Below are 23,511 nucleotides of genomic sequence, written 5' to 3'. Positions count from 1 at the left end.
GTCCACAGGGACGTTAAAAACCAAGAATGTGCCTTCACATGTGTGTGTGAATTTCACAAGAGACCTGTGATTACTGATGACTCTGAATCTGACTTTTCCTTTTTCCAACTCTCCTGAAAGAGTTCTCCAAAGCAGTGGCATTTTGGCTTTCTTTATTCAATATCAGTGTTAATTATTGAACAGAACAACTAATACTGTAATGGCATGTCTGCTCACTTTAATTTTTTTTTCAATTTATTATTTTTATTTTTTCCATTGGAGTTGATTTACAGTGTTCTCTCAATTTATACTGTACAGCAAAGTGACCATATGTGTGAATATATATATATATATATATATATATATATATATATATACATACACACACACACACACATACATACATTCTTTTTCTCACATTATCCTCCATCATGTTCTATCACAAGTGACTAGATATAGTTCCCTGTGCTATACAGCAGGATCCCATTGCTTATCCACTCCAAAGGCAATAGCTTGCATCTATTAACTACAAACTCACAATCCTTCCCACTCCCTCCCCTCCTCCTTGGCAACCACTAGTCTGTTCTCCACGTCCATGAGTTTCTTTTCTGTGGAAAGGTTTGGTTGTGTTGTATGTTATTTTCCAGATATAAGTGATATCATATGGTATTTGTCTTTCTCTTTCTGACTTACTTCACTTAGTATGAGAGTCTTTTGTTCCATCCATGTTGCTGCCAATGGCATTATTTTGTTCTTTTTATGGCTGAGTAGTATCCCATTGTCTTATATACCACATCTTCTGAATCCATTCATCTGTCATTGGACATTTAGGTTGTTTCCATGTCTTGGCTCTTGTGAATAGTGCCGCAGTGAACATATGGGTGCCTGTGTCTTTTTTAGTGAGAGTAATATCCAGGTATATGCCCAAGAGTGGGATTGCAGGGTCATATGATCGATCTACGTTTAGTTTCCTGAGGAACCTCCATACTGTTTTCCACAGTGGTTGTACCAATGTACATTCCCACCAGCAGTGTAGGAGGGTTCCCTTTTCTCCACACCCTCTCCAGCAGTTGTTATTTGTTGACTTGTTAATGATGGCCCTTCTGACAGGTGTGAGGTGGTACCTCATAGTACCTTTGATTTCCATTTCTCTAATAATCAGGGATGTTGAGCATCTTTTCATGTGCTTGTTGGCCATCTGTATAGCTTCTTTGGAGAAATATCTATTCAGGTATTCCGCCCATTTTTCAACTGGGCTGTTGGGTTTTTTTGCTGTTGAGTTGTATAAGTTGTTTGTATATTTTAGAGATTAAGCCTTTGTCAGTTGCATTGTTTGGAACTATTTTCTCCCATTCTGTGTGTTTTTGTTTTTTAATGATTTCCTTTGCTGTGCCAAAGCTTGTCAGTTTGATTAGGTACCACTGGTTTATTTTTGCTCTTATTTCTGTAGTCTTGCGAGACTGACCTAAGAAAACATTTGTATGGTTGACGTCAGAGAATGTTTTGCCTATGTTATCTTCTAGGCATTTGACTGTGTCTTGTCTTACATTTAAGTTTTTATGCCATTTTGAGTTTATTTTTGTGCATGGTGTGAGGGTGTGTTCTAGTTTCATTGATTTACATGTGGCTGTCTAGATTTCTCAGCACCACTTGCTAAAAAGACTGTCTTTTTTTCATTTTATATTCTTGCCTTCTTTGTCCAAGATTAATTGACAAAGAAGGTGTCTGGGTTAATTTCTGGGTTCTCTATTCTGTTCCAGTGGTCAGCATGTCTGTTTTGATACCAGTACCACACTGTCTTTATTACTGTGGCTTTGTAGTATTGTCTAAAGTCTGGGAGAGTTATGCCTCCTGCTTGGTTTTTGCTCCTCAGGATTGCTTTGGCAATTCTGGGTCTTATATGGTTCCACACAAATTTTTGGATTGTTTGTTGTAGTTCTGTGAAAAAAATGTTTTAATAGGGATTGCATTGAATTTGTAGATTGCTTTGGGTAGTATGGCCATTTTTACAATATCATTTCTTCAAACCTGGGAGCTTGGAATATCTTTCCATTTCTTTGAATCCTCTTTCATTTCCTTGATTAGTGTTTTATAGTTCTCAGCATATAAGTCTTTTACCTCCCTGGTCAGGTTTATTCTTAGGTATTTAATTTTGTGGGGTGTGATTTTAAAAGGTATTATATTTTTATATTCCTTTTCTAATATTTCATTGTTAGTATACAGAAATGCAACCGACTTCTCAATGTTCATCTTGTATCCTGCTACTTAGCGGAATTCTTGATCAGTTCAAGTAATTTTTGTGTGGAGTATTTAGGGTTTTCTATATAGTATCATGCTATGTGCATACAGTGACAGTTTTACCTCTTCTCTTCCAATTTGGATATGTTTTATTTCTGTTGTTTATCTGATAGATGTGGTTAGGACTTCAGTACTATTTTGAATAAAAAGGGTGAGAGTGGGCATCCTTGTTTTTTTTCCACATTTTAGCAGGAAGGCTTCAGCTTTTCTCCATTGAGTATTGTATTTGCTGTGGGCTTGTCATAAATGGATTTTATTATGTTAAGGTGTGTTCCCCAAGCTTTATCCTAGGAAAGAGATGCACCTTTGTCATAGCTGTAGACTGGCCACCTAAGAGATTTTGAGCTACCCAAGAGAAATGGGATCTCCTCTTAGAAAAGCAGGTTAAATAATCCTCTGATTAAATGAGCGAGTGATTTCTGTGTGTTTCTGACTCACCTCAACCAACATGTCTTTATTTAAATACCTGCCACAAGTATTTATTTGGATTTTATTATTCTCTTTTCCGTGATTATCAACATAAGAAGGATAACCTCTGAGTTAAGGGGTTGCCAAAAATACCTTCAGTTTCAGTGATTTCCCTAGAAAGAGAACTCAGTAAAATTGTTATGCTTATAGTTACAGTTTATTACAGAAAAAGGATACAGATGAAAATTAGCAAAGTTAAAAGGCACATTGAACAAGGTTCAGGAGAAACCAGCAGCAAGATTCTCTTTGTTCTTTCTGTCTGGAATCATCTGGACAGCACTCAATTCTCTCAGCAGGATGTGTGACAAAAGACACGAAATAGTGCCAGCCAGACCCTCTCCTGCGCCTTGGTGTCCAAGGGACTTTTATTTTTTAGCTCAGTCCGTAGCCATGGAACCGCCTATGTGGCCAACCTTGTTATTTAGTCTCCAGCCCCTAAGGAGGTCAGACTGATACACCATGGTCAAAGGTCCCCACTGATAATCAAGGCTCCCGGGTACAAAGAATCACTCTTATCAGGCAGGATATTCCAAGGTCTTAGAGATTATCTCCCAGGATCTGGTTAGGAGGTCAGACTTTCCTTTGGAACAGGCAATGATTGAATGCCCCAGACCCACTGCGTCAACTTATTACTCAACAACCTTTCACTGGATTAATAGGTTTCTGCTGAAGGGTGCTCTCTTTTCAACTGGTTTGGAAGGTTCTTCGTGCCTTTCTACATTTGGCGGGGCTATTTACCCTTAGCAAGTAGACTGTGATTTATATGAAAGTGAAGACAGTTCTAAGAGGAGGCAAAACTGATGTCAGATACGGTGCCTGGTCCTCAGGATGTTGTCAGAAGCTTTTCTTTTTTTTTTTCAGTTGTTTATGAACTTCTTTTATTACTCAATGAATTTATCACATCTGTAGTTGTATAAGGATTGTCACAAACCAATTTCACAGGATGTCGTCAGAAGCTTTAATGGAGCCATCCTCATGGGAAACCTGTGAGATGGGTGAACACATCCTGAACCGCCTCAAGAGTGTGAGGCTGGGAACCGACATTTCTCTAGACCTTCCCAAGCTTGAGGTGCTCTGCCTGATGCTTCCTGGGAATGAATTGACGTATTCTTTTCAACGGGAACTATTGTTTTATTATTCTCCCGCTTTATAGATTGTTCAAAACATAAGGCAGCGGGTGCTGGCCTCGCAGTCCCATCGATAAAAACTTTTGCATCTGAAATTCACATGCAACTCAAACTCCAAAGAAAATGTTACTTTCATTGAGGACTGGGTGAGTGGAGGGCAGTTTTGGCAGAGGCAGTCTCCGCCTCAGTTGCATGTAAGTGGCAGTAGGTTCTGAGAAGACCCAGAATTCCTTTCTTTTTCAGTGATGAATGTAAGACATCAATACCTCTGTATGACCAAGGAATCCCTTTTCCTAATAGATATCTACGATCCAGCAGGTCGCCACCAGCCATGTTTGGATACCGAGCAATTGAAACGTGGCTCTTCCAAACCGAACTGTATAGTATATAATGCAATATACACACTGGCTTTGAGAGACTTAGACGCCAGAAGTGAAAATATCTCCAAGATTTTTATTGTGATTACATGTTGAAGTGTGGTCCTGGATCGATGGGTTAAATAAACTGTATTGTTGAAATAATAACAGTTTTAATTTAAAATAATTTTAAATTAATTAATTAAAACTAATTAACTTGCTTCTTAACATTTTTCAGTGTCGCTACTGGAAAACTGGAATGTGACATCCCCTGTGTAGGGGAAGCATTTATCATCACACTTCCCTGGGGACCATTTCTCTTCTTCTGCTTAACTTTTAAACTAAATGCTAAACGCCTCGAGGGCAGAGGTCTGTCTTCCCTAACTTTGTATCCGAGCCACTACCTCTGGCGGGTTCTTCCGTGTAGCTGGTACTCAAGAAATATTAGTGAACTGTGTAGAGTATATTCTTTATAAGAATATCCTGTATAATGATATTCTTGTGGAGTTCCTCTTGTGGCTCCGTGGGCTAAGCGTCTGCCATAGTATTCATGAGGATGTGGGTTCAATCCCCGGCCTTGCTCCGTGGGTTAAGGATCCAGTGTTGCCACAAGCTGTGGCATAGGCCACAGCTGCAGCTTGGATCTGGTGTGGCTGTGGCTGTGACATAGGCCTGCAGCTGCAGCTCCCATTCGACCCCTAGTCCTCGAACTTTCACATACCACACGTGCAGGACTGAAAAGAAAATATATATATATATATATTCTTATGTGTATTGTCCTAATGTTGACCCTTAAAGTTCCTGGAAAAATAGGGTCTGTCTTGGGGATGGTTCTAGTTCTGATGTCTAGATGAAATCAGTACTTGTACAGATCACCTTGGAGCTTCTAGGATGTCTTCAAGTGAGGAGACTTCCTTACACACTCCAGCTTGTCCCCTGAGTCGTTTGGACTGGCTTCGTCCCCTGAATCCTGAGGTCTGGGGAGGCAGAGGCTTAGATGGGAACATATGCTTTTTCCATCAGCAAGGAGACAGAGAAAAAAAACTGAACATAGATGGTGAGAAAGAGAAATTGGGAAATGATTTATTTTATTAAAGGCTGGCAATTCCTGCATATGTGGTAGGACTAAGTGCAATGAGAATGTTTTAAAACCAAACACCCGGAGTTCCCATCGTGGCTCAGTGGTTAACAAATCCGACTAGAAATCATGAGGTTGTGGGTTTGATCCCTGGCCTTGCTCAGTGCATTAAAGATCTGGCATTGCCTTGAGCTGTGGTGTAGGTCGCAGATGAGGCTTGGATCTGGCATTGCTGTGGCTCTGGCGTAGACCAGTGGCTACAGCTCCGATTCGACCCCTAGCCTGGGAACCTCCATATGCTTTGGGAGCAGCCCTAGAAAAGGCAAAAAGACAAACAAGCAAACAAACGAACAAACAAACCAAACACCCTAAGGTTCTATGATATTCCTGACACTCTGTCCTGCCATCCCCGGGGTTACCCGGTGGCAAATGGCTTTATTTGTACTTCTGTCAGTCCTCTGGTCATCACCGCTTACACGCAAGTGCGTGGAATAACGTGAAGTGCCTGGTGAATAGAAATGGTTCATTGTTATACTTTTCATCACATTGATATCATTTGTAGTTCTAAAGTTATAAATCTAAAGGAAATTACTTTTTAATGTACTCTGGCCCAACATTAAGATTCTGCAATTAGATTTTATAGCCTACAGTCTTATGCTGCAGGTCACAAGGCAAAATTAAGACCTGCCCTAGGAAAGTTCCCTGCAGGTGATGCAGGCTGCTTATAATCCAAGCAGAGGTCAGAGCAGGACCGCCCCTGTACAGTGTCACAGCCTGGAGGACACAGCCTATCACAGTCCAGAAATTTGGGGCCTTACCCATTTTACATAAGAGTTTGAATAATCCTTCAAATTAAAAAAAAAAATCTGCCTTGATAGATGGATGAGAAGAAATTGCTTCTTGTGTAAGTTACCCAGCAGTAAAAACCTGCCACTGATTAGCTTCGTTCTTACCCTGCAGTCACCAGGAATAATTGCTCCAGATGGTTCAATGAAACAGGAGGTTTCCACTATCTTAAAAGTTGCAAACAAACAAGAAGACAATGCCCCCTGCCAGGTGGATTTTGAACCCAGATTGCTGATGGTTTTCCAGAAGCTTCTCTTTACACCTTTCCGGGTGTGTCTCGGGACCTCTTGGATGACCCAGGGTAGCCTGGCTCTCACCTAACACTGACGTTTCAGTCCTGAGATGGAACAAGTATTTCTGGTGTTGCCAGAAAATCGTGCAAATGAATGGAAAGTTGGGGATACCCTGGAAATCACAGATTCTACATTTGATTGAGAAAGGGTGAAGAAATAGGAGTTGATTCCTAAGACTTCCTTTATAGTATATACCCAGAATAAAGAGCAAAGGCATTCGTTTGGCTCTGTATTATCCTGCAATAATCTAACTCAGAAATGCTGTGTCCAAAAGTCATATGGAATTCCCTCTAGGAATGAAACAAATCCCAGGCCAGCCTTTATCTAACAGCTGCTCCCCTGATGCAGGCTATGTGCTTCTGCCCTTCTTGGAATAGCATATGCATCCTTTCCTATAATTTAACTGATTTGTGGCAATTATTGAATGTTTACTTACATTGTGAATATATATTATCCCGTGGATTCCAGGCTGTAAAACACAGCCCAAAGTGAGACTTGCGGTTTCCAAATCGTGTTGGAGTTTAGGAGACCCAAATCAGAAAGACTTCAAGGCAAATAAACTGTCATAGCTTTTTGGTTTCTTAGAAATCTGCCAGGCAGGCTGTCCAAGATGAAGCAGTATATTTTGGAAGAACCCAATTCTAGAGCACAAATATTCTGCACGACTTACAGTTTGTGGATTTTTCCTATAGTGAAACTGTGAAAAACAGATTATTATATGTTCTTTTGAAGAAACATAGGAAGAGACCTGATGAAACACTGGATTTGGAGTGCCTATCGTGGCTCAGTGGTAACGGACCCGACTAGGATCCGTGAGGATGTGGGTTTGATCCCTGGCCTTGCTCAGTGGGTTAAGGATCCAGCATTGCCATGAGCTGTGGTGTAGGTTGCAGACATGGCTCGGATCCTGCGTTGCTGTGGCTGTGGTATAGGCTGGTAGCTGTAGCTCTGATTTGACCCCCTAGCCTGGGAACTTCCATATGCTGCAGGTGTGGCCCTAAAAAGCAAGAAAAAAAAAAAACTCCAAAAAACAAAACAAACAACCCCCCCAAAAAAATTTAATAAAACAAAATAAAAATGCTGGACTCGAGGTGAGCAGATATACTGGAAAAAAACAAAAAGGATCTGATGCAGCCCTGTCACATTTCCAAATACTGTGTTTTACATGTCGTGTTTACCACTGAAAGTGTCAATGAAAGATAGGCTATGCTTTCTTGGTAGTGGGATCATTTTGCTTTTACGGATATAGAATGTTTTAATTTATCTAATTGGTTATTATCGAATGCTTTCTGTTTTATTTTAAAGGAAAGTTTGCGTCAGGGAAACCTGTTGATCACGTCCTGTAGCAAGCTTTCAAAACCCCTTTTTTCCTCTTTACTGTGGTCTTCAGTGTGTAATATATGTGTGTGTGTATTTATATCTCTCCACATAAACTTATGTAAATATGCATGTGTACACACATATATATGAATGAACATACTGATGCCTGTATCTAGATATATCTGTACAGCTGTGTGCATCTGTTATCAAGCTATAAATATACGTAACTGTATATTGATATATACATATTTGTATATCTATGTACGTATATATGCGTGAATATATATACACACATATGCATGAATCTGCCAATATATGTTTGAGTATATAAATCTAGATATAGATATGTTGGTTCCTTAAAAACTATAATTTGGGGAATTCCTGTTATGATGCAGTGGAAATGAACCCAACTAGTATCCAATGAGGATGCAAGTTCAATCCCTGGCCTCGCTCAGTGGCTTAAGGATCTGCCATTGCCATGAGCTGTGGTGTAGATCGCAGATGCAGCCCAGATCCTGCATTGCTGTGGCTGTGGTGCACGCAGCTGTAGCTCCTATTGGACCCCTAGCCTGGGAACTTGCTTATGCTGTGAGTGTGGCCCATAAAAAAAAAAAAAAAAAAGGAAATAAAACTATCATTTGTGAAGTTTTTTTGTGCTCTGTCATGGTTTTCCACTTGGGTGTATGTCCTCCTAGTGCTGTGATGAGGAGGAAAATAGTTTTTTTTGTTTTTTTTTAATTTTTGGTCTTTTTAGGGCCGCACCTGTGGGATATGGAGGTTCCCAGGCTAGGGGTCCAATCAAAGCTACAGCTGCCAGCCTCCACCACAGCCACAGCAATGCCAGATCCGAGCCGTGTCTGTGACCCACACCACAGCCCACGGCAACGCCGGATCCTTGACCCACTGAGCAAGTCCAGGGATCGAACCTGCAACCTCATGGTTCCTAGTCGGATTCGTTTCTGCTGCGCCACGAAAGGGAACTCTGAGGAGGGAAATAGATTGACGGAGAGAGTGCAGGACTGGGGGTTTTCCACTTTGTCGCTCATTAACCTGTGACTCTGGGGTCCTGCATACTCTTTGCCCTGAGTTTTATCAACTGTAAAATAAGGGGTGAGTGGGCGGATGGCCAATATGATGTCCTGCTCCAACTGATTTCATTGGACTAATTCCTGGGTCGGCGTGATTGTTAAAATAACTCAGGTCCCATATATTTGGAGAAACACATTTGGCCTGATATTTTCCAACCTTTCCACAAAGCTGAAGTAAGGCGTAGCTCATTTGCAGATCTCTAAGTTAGTTGGCATAACCCAGACCCGTCCTGGAAACAAAAGGATGGAGGAGATATATGGTCCACTGTTGTGATTTTCTCTGGGTACCCTGCTGCTTGTGATGGGCCCTGGCTTTTTCAACTTTGCCCTGGGACCTTCCTTCTTCAAGTTGTACCCTGCCCAGTGGGTGGCCTGGCCTGGAACATTCCTATCAGAAAACTACTCCTGGAGTTCCCCTTGTGGCACAGTAGGTTAAGAACCTGACTGCAAGGTCTCTGGTCCCTGAGGAAGTGCCAGTTCTATCCCTGGCCTGGCATAATGGGTTAAAAATGATCCCGTGTTGCCCCGGCTGGAGTGTAGGTAGCAGCTTTGTCTTGGAATCAACCCCTGGCTTGGGAAATTTCATATGCTGCGGGTGTGGCCGTAAAATTACAAAAAACCAAAACCAACCAACCAAACAAACAAACTGCTACCAATTTCCTTCTTTTCAATTCTTCTCTCCTTTGGTGGGTGGTGGCTACTGTGCTGATGTATTACTAGGTCCTAAGGATGAATGCAACTTTATACATTCCTTGGAAAATTGATTTTTCCTTTGGTCCTTACAGAAATATTGCCTCAGTCGTATCCTGGATTTAAATTCCAGTTAGCCACTCCCTACTTTGGTACATTTGGCGAGATGTTGAACTTGTCAGAAATGTCAGGGTTTTTGATTTTTTAAAAATTTCATTCCTGGAGTTCCCGTCGTGGTGCAGTGGTTAACGAATCCGACTAGGAACCATGAGGTTGGGGGTTCGATCCCTGGCCTCGCTCAGTGGGTTAAGGATCCGGTGTTGCCGTGAGCTGTGGTGTAGGTTGCAGATGAGGCTCGGATCCTGAGTTGCTGTGGCTGTTGCATAGGCCGGCAGCTACAGCTCCGATTAGACCCCTAGCCTGGGAACCTCCATATGCCGCAGGTGCAGCCCTAAAAAGACCAAAAAAAAAAAAAAAATTCATTCCTACAACAAAGATGTTAGCTCTAACCTCGCAGGCTTGTGAACATTTGATGAAATAAGAAGTTATTAACATGGAAAACTATCTAATAGAGTTCCTGAAACCAAGGAAACACTGAAAATATAGATACTAAAAAAAAGTAGAGCTAAGAGACATCATGATTCTGATATATATTTTTTTTTCACACCTATAAAATGTTTGTGAATTTACATTAATTCCCCCCTGATGATGTGTTTTTGCCTTGATCTGCCACTCAACAAACATGAGGTTTGGGGGCTGAAATCTTGTAATCACTTAAAGACTTTCAGGCAGGACTCAGGTCAGTGAGAGCCTGTGTCATTTTTTGGGGGGTGAAGCATGGCATGGGGGTCCTCCCACCTGCTGCCAGATGCAATTGTTCTGAGTTGCCTTGCTCTGTGTGATTGTTGGAGGAACAGGCCTGGCAAAGCGGATGGGGAAGGGGGAGGCAGGAAAAAACGGCAGCCGTCAAGAGACAGTGCAGGACACGGCACCAACCTGTCATGTATCCTTCTTCTCAGGGCTTTTTAAAATGCCACTCCTCTACTTTCCAATCATATTTTTAGCTCAGATTACATTGATGGAATGGTTCATGTCATGCAGTGGAGCTGAAAATGAAGCCCGTAAAAGGGTGGCACGTGCCAGCTTCAAAGAGTAAGAGGCATCTTCAAGGTAGCTTGGTTCCTTTCACAATGCGGGGGAAAGGTCAGGCAAGGAGAGCTTCCAGAAAGCTCGGCCCAGGGCCCACCCTGCACGTCTGCCCACCTCGCCCTGCCAGCAGATGTGCCCTCGGGGGCGGGGGGGAGGGGGGGGGAGGATCCAGCTCTTGCACCTTCAGGACCGTTTCTCCCCTCCCCCCGCCCCCTCACAGCCGAGTGGCTTTGTCTGCTGAGAGGTCCAGCCTTGCTGCTCTGCTTGCGTCCCCCACCCCACCCCCGCCTCTCATCCCAGGGCTTCTGTATCCAATAAAGCAGATCAGTAAATGGTTATTGACTTTTTCTCCCTACTTTACTTATATCAAGATCCTCGGATCACAAAACCTAACAAGTGAAAACGGTGAGCGCTTTTTCCCGTAGATCTGAACAGACACGTCAATCACCATTGCTAGGAAAAACTGTGAAAACGATAAACACACGATTTTTACTTTTTTCTTTTTAGGGCTGCACCTGAGGCAGGCGAGGGGTCGAACTGGAGCTTCAGCGGCCAGCCTGCACCACAGCCACAGCAACGCTAGATCCCAGCCCCATCTGCGACCTACACCACAGCTCAGGGCAACGCCAGATCCTTCATCCACTGAGCGAGGCCAGGGATCGAACCCACATCCTCACGGATGCTAGTTGGGTTTGTAACCTGTTGAGGCACAACGGGAACCCCTATTTCTTAAACTGAATGGGGGGCATTTTTTACTTAACAGTATATGGCAGTGGGCATAAACTCAGGTTCAAAGTGAAGAGGCCGTTGATTTTTTTCTTGCTGTTACCTTCCAAGGTGTCACAGAGGATGGTATATTTCAGACGCGCTGCAGTTTAAGAGTTCAGTGTAGCTGCTAAAAACAGCAGCTCCCAGACTAGGAGCTGAATCTCATTCTTGCTGATCTTGGCAAGACTTGTGTCCTTACCTCTAATAGAGGGGGTGTGAGCAGTACAGGAATCTTACCTGAGAGGTGCGCAGAATAGCACCTACCTAGCAAGCGGCACAGACTCTCTAAATACTAGCTATTTTTGTTAGCTGCTTTCTCAACAATCATATTATTAGCATTATTTCCAGGTGCAGTGGTAGATGCAGATTAAACCAAGATATAACTTTTTATGAGAATTAAAAAGAGGGGGCCTTGGTTTGCACTTTCGTGTCTCTATTTATGCATTGCAACCTGTGCTCTGCTGCCCTTCCAACAGTCTTTACCTACTCTCCCCAGCCCTGCCCCGTTGAGCCTGTGACTCAGTTTCCAACATGAGTTTCAGGTTCGCCAAAGAAATTGCGCCGTCCGTCCTGCATTCTGGGCTCCTTCATGGACCAAGATTGGAAGGGGTGGAGAGTGAAGCTGAGGCTACTCAGAGCTGCCCCCCTTTGACCTCAGAGGTTTCACCGCCGGGCGTTTGCCCACACGTCCGCTTGGTCTGCAGACAGTCAGTGCTGCAGCCTTCATTCAGCCCAGGGTGGAGCCACCTTTCTGAATTTTGGAAGATCTGTCGGGTTTTGAACGAGAACTGTCCTTCAACAGCAGAATCTCCTGCGATGCTTACTTATCAGATGCTGAAAGGTTTCCTTAATATACAACCATCGCCAATTTTAGAAAGTGTGCCTTTCTGACTAGTAGCTTTTACTCTTCTTTCTTTTTCTTTTCTTTCTTTTTTGGGTGGTGGGGGAGACTAAGTTGAATCAGTGAAGCCAGTGTCTAATCGATAGAAGCCAATTATTTAGGCCAAATTTAGGAATCCTGATACATGTTCCTGAAAGTAATTCTTTATTTTTTTTAACATTTTTTGTCTTTTTGGAGGTGGCTAGGCTAAGGGTCGAATTGGAGCTGTAGCCACTGGCCTATGCCACAGCCATAACAGCGCTAGATCTGAACCCTGTCTGCAACCTACACCACAGCTCATGGCAATGCCGGATCCTTAACCCACTGAGCGAGGCCAGGGATCCCACCTCCATCCTCGTGGGTACTAGTCAGATGCATTTCCACTGAGCGACAACTGGAACTCCAAAGTAATTATATCTTGACGCTCTAACACTGGGTTCTTTAAAAAATGCAAACAGTACACTTTTTTTTTTTTTTGCCATTTCTAGGGCTGCTCCTGCGGCATGTGGAGGTTCCCAGGCTAGGGGTCCAATCGGAGCTGTAGCTGCCAGCCTACGCCAGAGCCACAGCCACGTGGGATCTGAGCTGCGTCTGCAACCTACACCACAGCTCACGGCAACGCCGGATCCTTAACCCCCTGAGCAAAGCCAGGGATTGAACCTGCAACCTCATGGTTCCTAGTCAGATTCTTTAACCACTGTGCCATGATTGGAACTCCCAGTATACTTTTTATAGACCGTTTCCAAAACAATCAGGGGATACCTGTGTAGTAATAAGAGAAGGCAAATGTGGAACATCGCAGCTAATTTTGCAGCAGAAAATCATTGCCGTATTTCAACAACCATGTTTGTGTAATGAGTGGATTAGCTAGGATGATTAATATCAAATATTGAAAGTTACAAAATACTCAACTTGAATTTATAGATCTTTACATCACGACTTAAATTTGAACAGTGGTTGTGTTGGCTGCCATATTGAAGTTCCATTTCCTTGTATGATTATTTTAGCAAAATGAGAATAGAGGGATTGGAGGGAATAAAGTCATTATTTGGGGGAAATGAGATGCATTAAGAAAGTCAGTGTTGGAGTTCCCAGGTGGTGCAGGTTAAGGACCCCGTGTTGTCACTGCTGTGGCTCAGGTCACTGCGGTGGCTTGGGTTTGACCCCTGTTCTGGGAACTTTCACAGGCCACTGGTACAGCCATAGGAAAAGAAGTCATTGTTACTGAAAATTGTGTGTCCCCAGCTCCCCACCTGCTGTGTGCCCTCCGCACATCCTCCCTGTGCCTGGCCTTTTTTTGGTACCCAGTGAGCTTGTTCGCCACCATCTGCCCGGATGCTCTCTCCTCTCCTGCTTCACTTGACTCCCTTCTTTCCTTGCTCTTGTTATGCATCTGCAACTGCTCATTTTCTGAGTCTTTAGAAAGCGGCCTTGAGGCATTCTTCACACCGCTATGGAAATCTGATATTGGGGTGGAGAATTCTATCCATAGATTATCTGATGTCACACTGGTTAAGCCATTCTCCTGTCTCCAGAATAAATCCTATTCCATATGAAACAGTGTGTGTGTGCCTGCACGTGTCATGTGCTAATGTAGGTATTTCCATAAGAATGCGTTTAGCCCTGTTCCTGAATGAGGGTTGCCCATGATTTTCTTTCCTTCATAAAGTCCTGTCCAGCCTTAGTCTCAAGATTATCAAGATCATGGAGTTCCCCTTGTGGCTCGGTGGGTTAAGAACCCATCCATATCCATGAGGATGTGGATTCTATCCTTGGCCTCCCTCACTGGGTTAAGAATCTGGCTTTGCCGCTAGCTTCTGTAGGTCACAGATGTGGCTCTGATCAGTATTGCGGTGGCTCTGGCATGGGCCAGTAGTTATAGCCCTGATTTAAGCCCTAGCCCAAGAACTTCCATCTGTGGCAGGTGCAGCCCTAAAAAAGACAAAAAAATTAAAAAAATTTTTAAAAAGATTATCAAGATCATGAAAGTCTCAAATCTGTGGAGAGAAAAAAGCTTTATCTCTTTGTCTAACCTCTGAAATAATTTGTTCAAAATTAGGATTGTATGTTTCTTAAGGAGGTGGCAACACTTAATGTGTACAACCAAGCCTGCAGCCTTTTTTTTTTTCTTTTTGGCTGCATCCATGGCAAGTGGACGTTCTGAGCCACAGCCTTGACCTATGCTATAGCTGGAGAAACACCTTAACCCAATGCACCAAGCAGGAACTCCCCGCAGCTCTTTATAATTACTGCACTTGGGAGTTTATTATGTATACTCTTTGGGTGTTTAAAACTGTGGTAACGGAAGAATGTGATGAAAAAGGTTTTCAAAGTTTTTTTTTTTTTCTTTTTTTAAATTCAGGCAGTGTGCATATTCTTATAGGCTTGGTAATGTTGGAAGGGTTAGAGGTAATTTAGGGAAGGGATCAAGAGGAAGGAAGAGACAGGATTGAAGCAAAGCAGAGGGACTGGTCTTTGAAAAGTGAGTGGCGCATCATGGTTCTGGTCTTATAGGAAAGTTGAAAGCACAGGCCTGGATGCGGGCTGGTTTTCACTTAGGGAGATGGGTTGGTGCAGGAGCTTTCTGTCAAGGCTTTCACAGCACGCAGTAAGATAGAAGGCCACGTAGTATACAAAGTTGAGATATTCTGACCTTCTGGAGGAAAATACAGGGAAGTGAAAAAAAAAAAGGGGGGGGGAGAGAGAAGATGGCAGATGGTCCAACTTTGATCTCGTTGTAACCATAAAAATACAGAGTCCTAAAGGGAAAGGTCATTCAAAACTTAAATAAGGACGGTTGAACAATGTTGGCAGAACTATCTGATGTTTACTCATTTTCCCTCTTCATGTAGCTCCTTCTATTGGTTGAAGACATTTTATTTATTTATCTTTTATTTTTGTCTTTTGTCTTTTTAGGGCAGCACCTGCGGCATATGGAGGTTCCCAGGCGAGGGGTCCAATCGGAGCTACAGCTGTGGGTCTACACCACAGCCACAGCAACGCCAGATCCGAGCTTTTTCTGCAACCTACCCCACAGCTCACGGCAACGCCGGATCCGGATCCTTAATCCGCTGAGCAAGGCCAGGGATCGAACCCGAAACCTCACGGTTCCTAATCAGATTCATTTCCACTGCGCCACAACAGGAACGCTGGGTCGAGGGCATTTTAGAAAGTGGTGTTACCTCTTTTCCTGTTGCTTAGTGTGGGAACCAAAATCTGAAAGAGGTTTCTTTACCCTGGTTCCTTTTGTTCACTTTTCCAGTTCTCCTCCGTGAAAAGAAAGATAGAAACGGGATTGAGTTAACTGTTTGTCTGCACCTGTCTTTTCATAGTCTCATGTGGCTCCTACTTCCTCTTCTGGAACAGGGTGGTCAGCCCTTAGCTCTCTGTTCTTCCCTCAGATGCCTTTGGCTGTGACTTGTGTGCCTGGCGCTGGGAACCTTGAGCTTTGGGGGATGGAGCTCTAGACATGCACTCGGGGCTCCTGGTCATCCTACAGGGGTTCCTTCCTGTAGGATGAGGCTTTTGAACTCAAATAACTCGATGGACACTTCGAGATCTCAGGGATGCCTAGCAAGGACTGACGCTGCAGTCGTCAAGTCACTGGAAATTTGTCATAGGTAACCTTCTCTGGTCACCCCGGAACCCATCAGCTTTCTCTAAAACCAGCCTTTCCCCCTTCAGCTGTGTTCCCATCACATCCTCCTTTGCATTTTCATAGCTGCTACCTAAATTGCATTGATTTTTTTTCTTTTTTTTTCTTTTTCATCTTTTTAGGGCTGCACCCACAGTATATGGAGGTTCCCAGGGGTGGAATCGCACCTGTAGCTGCCAGCCTATGCCAGAGGCACAGCTACGCCAGATCTGAGACACGTCTGTGACCTACACCACAGCTCACAGCAACGCTGGATCCTTAACCCACCAAGCAAGGCCAGGGATTGAACCTGCAGCCTTATGGATACTAGTCCGATTTGTTTCTGCTGAGCCACAACGGGAACTCCTGTTTTTCATTTTTAAACTTAATATTCTCGCCTCCGTTCCCTGCTCCTTCCTGCCTGTCAGTGGCCCATTCAGATTCCTAAGATGTTTGCTTTAAGGGGTCAAGTGCTTGCTTGAAATCTTTTCAGAGCCTTGCTAGCAAGATGAGGTCAAGTCCAGACCTCTGGACTTGTAAGTAAATCATTTACAATGCTATTTTAATACACCTTTCCCAGTCGTTTCTTGAGTTGCCATTGCTTTTCTTTCGCTCTTCTTTTTTCTCTTTTCTTTCATTTTTAATTCTCTTGAGTTCACCTGCTCGTCTGTACTCTTTTCTTCCACACACTTAGTATTGCCTTTCACACTTAAGGTACTGTACCCTGTGTTGCTGACACCACGGTCAGCAATGCAGGCAGAAGAGCCTCAGGGTTCTGGCTCCCCAAACAGACCCTGACCAGGGGCTCCCCTGGGGAGTCGAGGGAGCGATACCAATGATGGCCACAGGGGGCACTAGGTCTCCCACCTGACATGCTTCCTCCAGGGCAGGGCTGTACCTTGAATCTATTGTCAGATGTCCTTTCCTCTTCCCTAAGCTCCCAGTCTTCTCTCCTTTCTAGGTGTGATTACTTCCTGAAACCTAAAACACCTGTAAAGTTCTTATAGCTATAGAAACTGTGTTTAAAGAAGATGGTAGTGCTTGTTTCCTAACTGAGCTGTGGACTTGTGGAACAGACCATTTATAAACAGTTCTGTATAGTGATACGGCTTTGTACTTATTTTGTTCTCAACAAGCATTTTTAAAAATGGACTTCTTATACAATGAAGAACTTTACATAAAATACTAAAACGAATCAAGATACCATACCACACCTATGAAGAGTTCTTCTTCCCTTTTTTTTTTTTTTCCACCTTTTTAGGGCTGCACCTGTGGCATATAGACATTCTAAGGCTAGGGGTCGAATCGGAGCTACAGCTGCCAGCCTACACCACAGCCACAGCAACGCTGGATCTGAGCCGTGTCTGTGACCTACACCACAGCTCATGGTAATGCCGGATCCTTAACCCATCAGAGGAGGCCAGGTATTGAACCCTCATCCTCATGGATACGAGCCAGGTTTGTTACCAATGAGCCACAGCAGGACCTCCCATATTTAGATGTCATAAACCAAACACAGCTCTCTATGTAAATGAACCCTGGTTTCTTTTAAGCAAAGAACTTTCTCATTCATCTTATTTCCACCCTCCGGTAACTGGTAGTAGGGAAATTCTTGTTTCTTATAGAAAGCTGTTGCTTGAGAATAATCCGCCTCATTCATGTCAACCATGGCCTTTCTACAAGACATGTTGCAGGCTATGGGCATATTTCCATTATTAGATCTGTATTTAGCATGTGTTCTTGTTGAAAGAGATTATATCTGTACTACACATTTTCCCCTCAAACCAGTAACTGGGCTGATGTGACAGCTGTCGTGTGCCTGTTTAGTCAGTGTGCTATTACTCACAATATTAAACCCAAGGAAAAAGACAATCAGATCACATGGTTCATTGTCAAGGATAATGATAAGGTTCAGCCCAACTGGCAGGCGACTCGCTGAAGATTTTTCTCAGTGTCAGAAAGGTGCTCATGAAAGTTGCCAAAATGGCTCACAAAGCAGAGTTCTCTCCCTCTTCAAATACTGTCCTGATACAGTAATCAGACTCTAGGCTGGAGGTCATTGAATAGGAATTAACAGTGCTTGTAAAAAAAATCCTGTCTCTAGGAGTTCCCGTTGTGGCTCAGTGGTTAACGAATCCGACTAAGAACCATGAGGTTGCGAGTTCGATCCCTGGCCTCGCTCCATGGTTAAGGATCCGGCATTGCCATGAGCTGTGGTGCAGGTTGCAGACGAGGCTTGGATCCAGCGTTGCTGTGGCTGTGGCGAAGGCCAGTGGCTACAGCTCCGATTAGACCCCTAGCCTGGGAACCTCTGTATGCCGAGGGTGAGTTCTTAGAAAAGACACACACACAAAAAAAAAAGAAAAAAAGAAAAAAATCCTGCCTCTAAAGAGTGGCTGCTTCCTGATTTCCCTTAGAAAAAAAATGCAAATGAGGCCTGGAAGTAACTGGATTTCTCATCTAGAAAGGATGAATGCTTAACAAGTGGAATCTTGGGGCCAAATTAGAAACCCAAAGGACAGGGAAATGGAACATCCACTTTGAAGGAAGGCAAAGGGGGCGCCTGTGTTTGTCCTTGTTCCCACCGAGGGCTTTGGTGATTTTTCCAAGTCTTTGGTCCCTTCCCGGAAAGTCGCACAGGACATGGTCGTGTTTGCATTCACTGTTCCTCTGATGAATCCTGTGAATGCTGTGTTATTTTCTGCCCAGTCCAGAGTCAAAAGGAAAATGCACATCTGGCTTGTGCATCACAACCAAGCACTGAGGCTTTGCTCGCTTGCTAAGGGGTGGCTGCCCTCTGTTTTACACGTTCTCAGGGTGGATTAGGGGACATCCTGATGGAAGCCTCTGGGGGCCCCTAAAGGCTCACGTTGGGGGGAACCTTCAAATCCTCCCCGAAGTGTAATGTTTGCTACCTGATGTGCATCTCTGCGGTCCCCAGAGAAAACACTCATTCATTTCTATCTTTCTATTTATTTATTTTTCCTATTTAGAAATTGGCCCCTGGTTACGGGAGTTCAGAGCGAAGAATGCTGTGGATTTCTCGCAGTTAACATTTGATCCAGGACAGAAAGAACTGGTTGTAGGAGCAAGGTGAGAGACCTTATGTTCTGCCACTGCAGATACTTTCGGATTTCGTTTCATATCTGTGCAGTTATGTGTGAGTTTCTTTGCCATCATTAACAAGCGCTAAGTAGTATTTCACCTAAGGGTGAAATTCCATCTGAAAGCGTCATGACGGCTGCTACTCCTAGGATGACTACTGCTCCTTATAGCAAGTCCCTCCTGTACCAGGAGCTGTTCTTTTTCTTTCTTTCACGCTTTATTGAGCTAGAGTTGACTTACAGGTTGTGATTGTGTCTGCTGGACAACAATGTGATTCGTTTATACGTGTGCACACATCCGTTCTCTTTTAGACTCTTTTCCCACATAGATCACAGACTATTGGGTCGAGTTCTCTGGGCTGTATAAGCAGGTCCTTGTTGGCCAGTCATTCCAAATCCCTCATATGTTCTAATGTGAATTAATTCCTTTCTGCCCCCTTCTGTGAAACCCCCGCGGTAGGTATTGTCACCACCCCTGCTTTAGAGACGAGGAAGTTGAGGCAGAAGTGGAGGGCTCTGTTGCTCCAGCACACAGTGGCTGTGTCCAATAAAAGATGGACCCAGGCTTCGGAGCCAGTTTCATTCCAGAAACCCTGTTCTCAACTCTGTCTACATTCTTCAGCACGATTCCAGCGATCAAGACCCCGTACTGTCCATTCTCAACGTCCATTGCTACCTTTCTTTGTGACCTCTCTTAGGCCACTTAGCGGTCAATTGAGAACTCAGTGGAGGTTTTTGGGGTTTTTTTTAATTTTTTTTTAAGGCCACACCTGCGACATAGGGAAGTTCCCAGGATAGAGGCTGAATCAGAGCAGCAGCGAGACCTACACTGCTGCTTGCGGCAACACCAGCTCCTTTAACCCACCGAGGGGGTGCCAGGGATCCAACCCACATCTTCATAGAGACCACATTGGATCCTTAACCGGCTGAGCCACAATGGGAACTCCCAATGGAGTTGTTATTTCTTGTCTCTCTTAAGAAGAATGTGCAGGTCAGCACCTGACCTTCCAGTTAGACAATGAGGCCACTCAAACACACTCAGCACTGATCTTGGGCTATGTCCCCTTTAGTTACCATGACTTCCTTAGAAAACATGCACAATTCCTGCCTTCAAGTCACCTATCCTGCCAGCGTGTTTTGAGGATGATATAGGAGTCTGGGGTTAGTAGATGCATACTCTTGCATGTGGAGTAGATAAGCAATGAGATCCTGCTGTACAGCCCAGGGAACTATATCCAATCACTTGTGATGGAACAGGATGGAGGAGAATGTGAGAAAAAGAATGTATGTGTATGTATAAGTGGGTCACTTTGCTGTACAGCAGAAATCAACAGACTATTGTAACTCCACTGTCATAAAACAATTGAAAAACATGTCATAGTTATCTCTTAGGAAACATGATAGAATAACATGAAGAGGCCCGTTATAGTTTTGGACTCTTCTGACATTCAGGGAATGTGCAGAAGAGTGCACGTATCTTTTTTGGCCAAATTTCCTTGATTATGAAACATACCTTTCATAGCACGAGAGGGTGTGGGATTTCCACATAGACCCGGGTGAAGCTAAATCGGACTTGGGCTCAGGGAAGTCTGGACAAACATCGAACTGTTTCTAGAATCCCTGCTTTTGCTCTCAGACCCTAAGAAGACCTTGTCCCTCTGCCCAACCCTTGAAGACTCGAGCTGTACATTCGTAACTTTGAGTGTGTAGACAGACGTTGGCTGAGTTCTGGGCACTTAACGTGTCACCTGTATCTCTTTTTGTGCTTATTGGGTGGACACTGAGGGTGAGCATTGCTGGGGTGGGTACTTTTGCTCACTCCAGCCCACTGGGACTGCAGGGGGAATTTCTGATGCTGATTTCCATTGAATTCCATCTTTGGAGCCTGGGCCATACATTGCAGGGGTTTTTAACTGATTTCCTGGCCCTAAGATTTTCTCCTCCTTCTGCGTACCGTGGCCAAAGTCATCTTTAAAAAGTATCTCCCCCCAGTAGCTTCTGTTGGAGCTACTACGACTTGTATGCCTTCAGCTATGTGAGAGAAATAGCATCTTCTGCAGGGGTCATCTGGATTCACTTGGTTGCACTAGGCTCTTTGGTGTGGGCCATTGGACCTCTGGCTTGTGGTCCCACATCCTACGGAGAAGCACATCTTTTTCATTCTCACATTGCCCAGGCATCATGTATGTGGAATTATTTATGTGGCCCACAACTATCAGCTGTCCTCTTTCTTGCCTCTAGGATTTGATAACCTCTTTTGCTTTCATGGAGTCTTAGCTACCCCACCCCCATCCCCAGTTATCCTCTTGGTGAGATTCTTATTGTAAGGGTCTGGCCCAAGGGTCCTCCGTTGGGTCTGGGCTGATATGCTCCTTGCTCTGCACAGTTCCGTGAGCTCACTGCCCATCTGTCTTCATCCCTGCACTTTTTGAATTATTTCTCATCATGGTTCACTTTCCCCTTCCCCCTCATCACTTAGGGACTTACCAGATAATAGAGGATGTGTCTTTCTTTTCTTTGCTTCTCTAAAATGTACAGTTTCTCCTCCAAGTAGAAGCTCAAAGATACATGTCTTTTTTTTTCTCCAAATGTATGTTTATTCACCATACATATTTCCAGGATTTGGTTTATATATGTGTAGGACACTTACGGAACAGGGGGGCTGAGGTTGTAGTAAATTTATTCCAGATACCTCTTTGGGCAAGGACACGGGGGATAAGTCTTTAAACCTCAAAGCCAGTCCTTATGGAAAATGGACTCTCATTCTTAACCAAGGGGGAAGAGGCCTCCATGCTGGGGTAGCAGGGACAAATATGACCTCAACAGGTGTAGCTGTGTCCCACATTTCTCAATCAATTCTAAAGGACTTTGGAAACCGTTTTCCTCTGAGCTTGACTCAAGAGACGCTCCATGGTTTCTGGAGGTCCTTGCACTACACAAACAGGGCAGCACCACACACCTGCCTATACCCTGGAGAAGTCCATCCCGGCATCCCTGGAGGTGTCCATCTCAGCATCCCTGGAGGTGTCCATCTCAGCATCCCTGGAATTGTCCATCCCAGCATCCCTGGAGGGGCTCCAGCCCAGAGTCCTCGAAGTCTCCATCCATCTCATTTCACCACAGCCCCAGCCCAGCCACGGGAGGGATTGGACTAGCCACTGAGTCAAGCTAACATGCAATACAGCCTGGTGACTAGAAGAAATAGGATCTCCAGGCTTATCACATAAAAGCCCAGGGTGTGTGGTTAAACTTGAGTTTCAGATAAGCAATCCTAGGAGCCTGGGCTGTATTTCCTATTCTAGAACAGGACGTGGTGTATCACAGACACTCAGTAAAGAAAAGAAAGATAGAGAAGGGTAGGTGGACTTGCTTAACTGAATGACCTGCAGCCTATTTCAGAATCTTATTTTCCTATCTTTAAAATTGATGTAGTTATTCCTACTCTTTTCAGCTGTTGTGAGGATTAAATAAGACAGTCCTTGAAACGAGACTGCCATCGTCACAGACACCCTCTAAGCATGCAGTGGTGGGGAAGCTGTGCGGATATCAGCAGGTTTTGGCATAAGTGTACATATGCATTTCTGGCAGGTATCACTGAGCATGGAGAGAAGCAATTTTACCGAGGATACTTAGTGGGATTAGGCTCAGAACGTTTGAGAGGGAGTGTGAGCCAGTTATAAAACTTTAAAAATAACCTAACCCTCAGATTCCTGTTTGGGAGGGCTCGACCTAGCAAAAGAAGTTTAGATAGCGGGGTTATATGTTAAGAACTCTGTAATGGTTTAAATATATGAGTGGTGGTGGAAGTTCCTGTTGTGGCTCAGTGGTGATGAGCCCGACTAGTATCCACGAGGAGGCCAGTTCGACCCCTGGCCTCGTTCATTGGGTTGGGGCTCCGGCGTTGCTATGAGCTGTGGTGTAGATGCAGCTCGGCTCCCACATCGCTGTGGCTGTGGCTGTGGCCAGCAGCTGGAGCTCCGATTGGACACCTAGCCTGGGAACCTCCATATGCCACCTTATGCATATATATGGTGGGAAGCTACAGTGATGGTCTTTTGGTTTTGTCATGGTTAGCACTAGACATTGTAAAGCCATTTGTTGGATAATTTCACTTTACCAGTGATACTTTATGTTCCTGATATTGAATTCAGTTAAAAATCCTTTGCTTCTTTGCAAAAAGAAGCTCTCCTGCTGCAAAGCAAAACAAAACAAAACACAGAAAAAAACCCATTCTCCTTAGGTGATTTGTGGTTATGCAGTACGGGAAGGTGGGGGCATCTGAATTCCTGCCGTTTCTGGAAGGATCCTTAAGTTTGCCATTTCCAAGAGGCACAGTCTCTCTCATATTATTTCAAAAGCATTGATATTCATATCCTGTTTTACCTACGCCTCTTTAAAAATTAATAGTGTTTGTGTTTTCAGTGATGAAGCTC

The 23,511-nt window shown here is 44.0% G+C and overlaps 1 protein-coding gene across 2 annotated transcripts in view; it reads left to right on the top strand.

The window, feature by feature from the left end:
• The window catches only part of SEMA5A (semaphorin 5A), a 525,937-nt gene that overhangs the window by 223,895 nt on the left and 278,531 nt on the right, over positions 1-23,511 (top strand). For both annotated transcript variants that reach the window (XM_047769187.1, XM_047769155.1), the window contains one exon: positions 18,968-19,067. In XM_047769187.1, the coding sequence (XP_047625143.1) occupies positions 18,968-19,067 (100 nt within the window). The remainder of the gene's footprint in view (positions 1-18,967; positions 19,068-23,511) is intronic.

Source organism: Phacochoerus africanus, chromosome 1 (genome assembly GCF_016906955.1).
Source record: "Phacochoerus africanus isolate WHEZ1 chromosome 1, ROS_Pafr_v1, whole genome shotgun sequence".
Classification (NCBI taxonomy): domain Eukaryota; kingdom Metazoa; phylum Chordata; class Mammalia; order Artiodactyla; family Suidae; genus Phacochoerus; species Phacochoerus africanus.
This window is presented reverse-complemented; position numbering and strand designations above follow the sequence as displayed.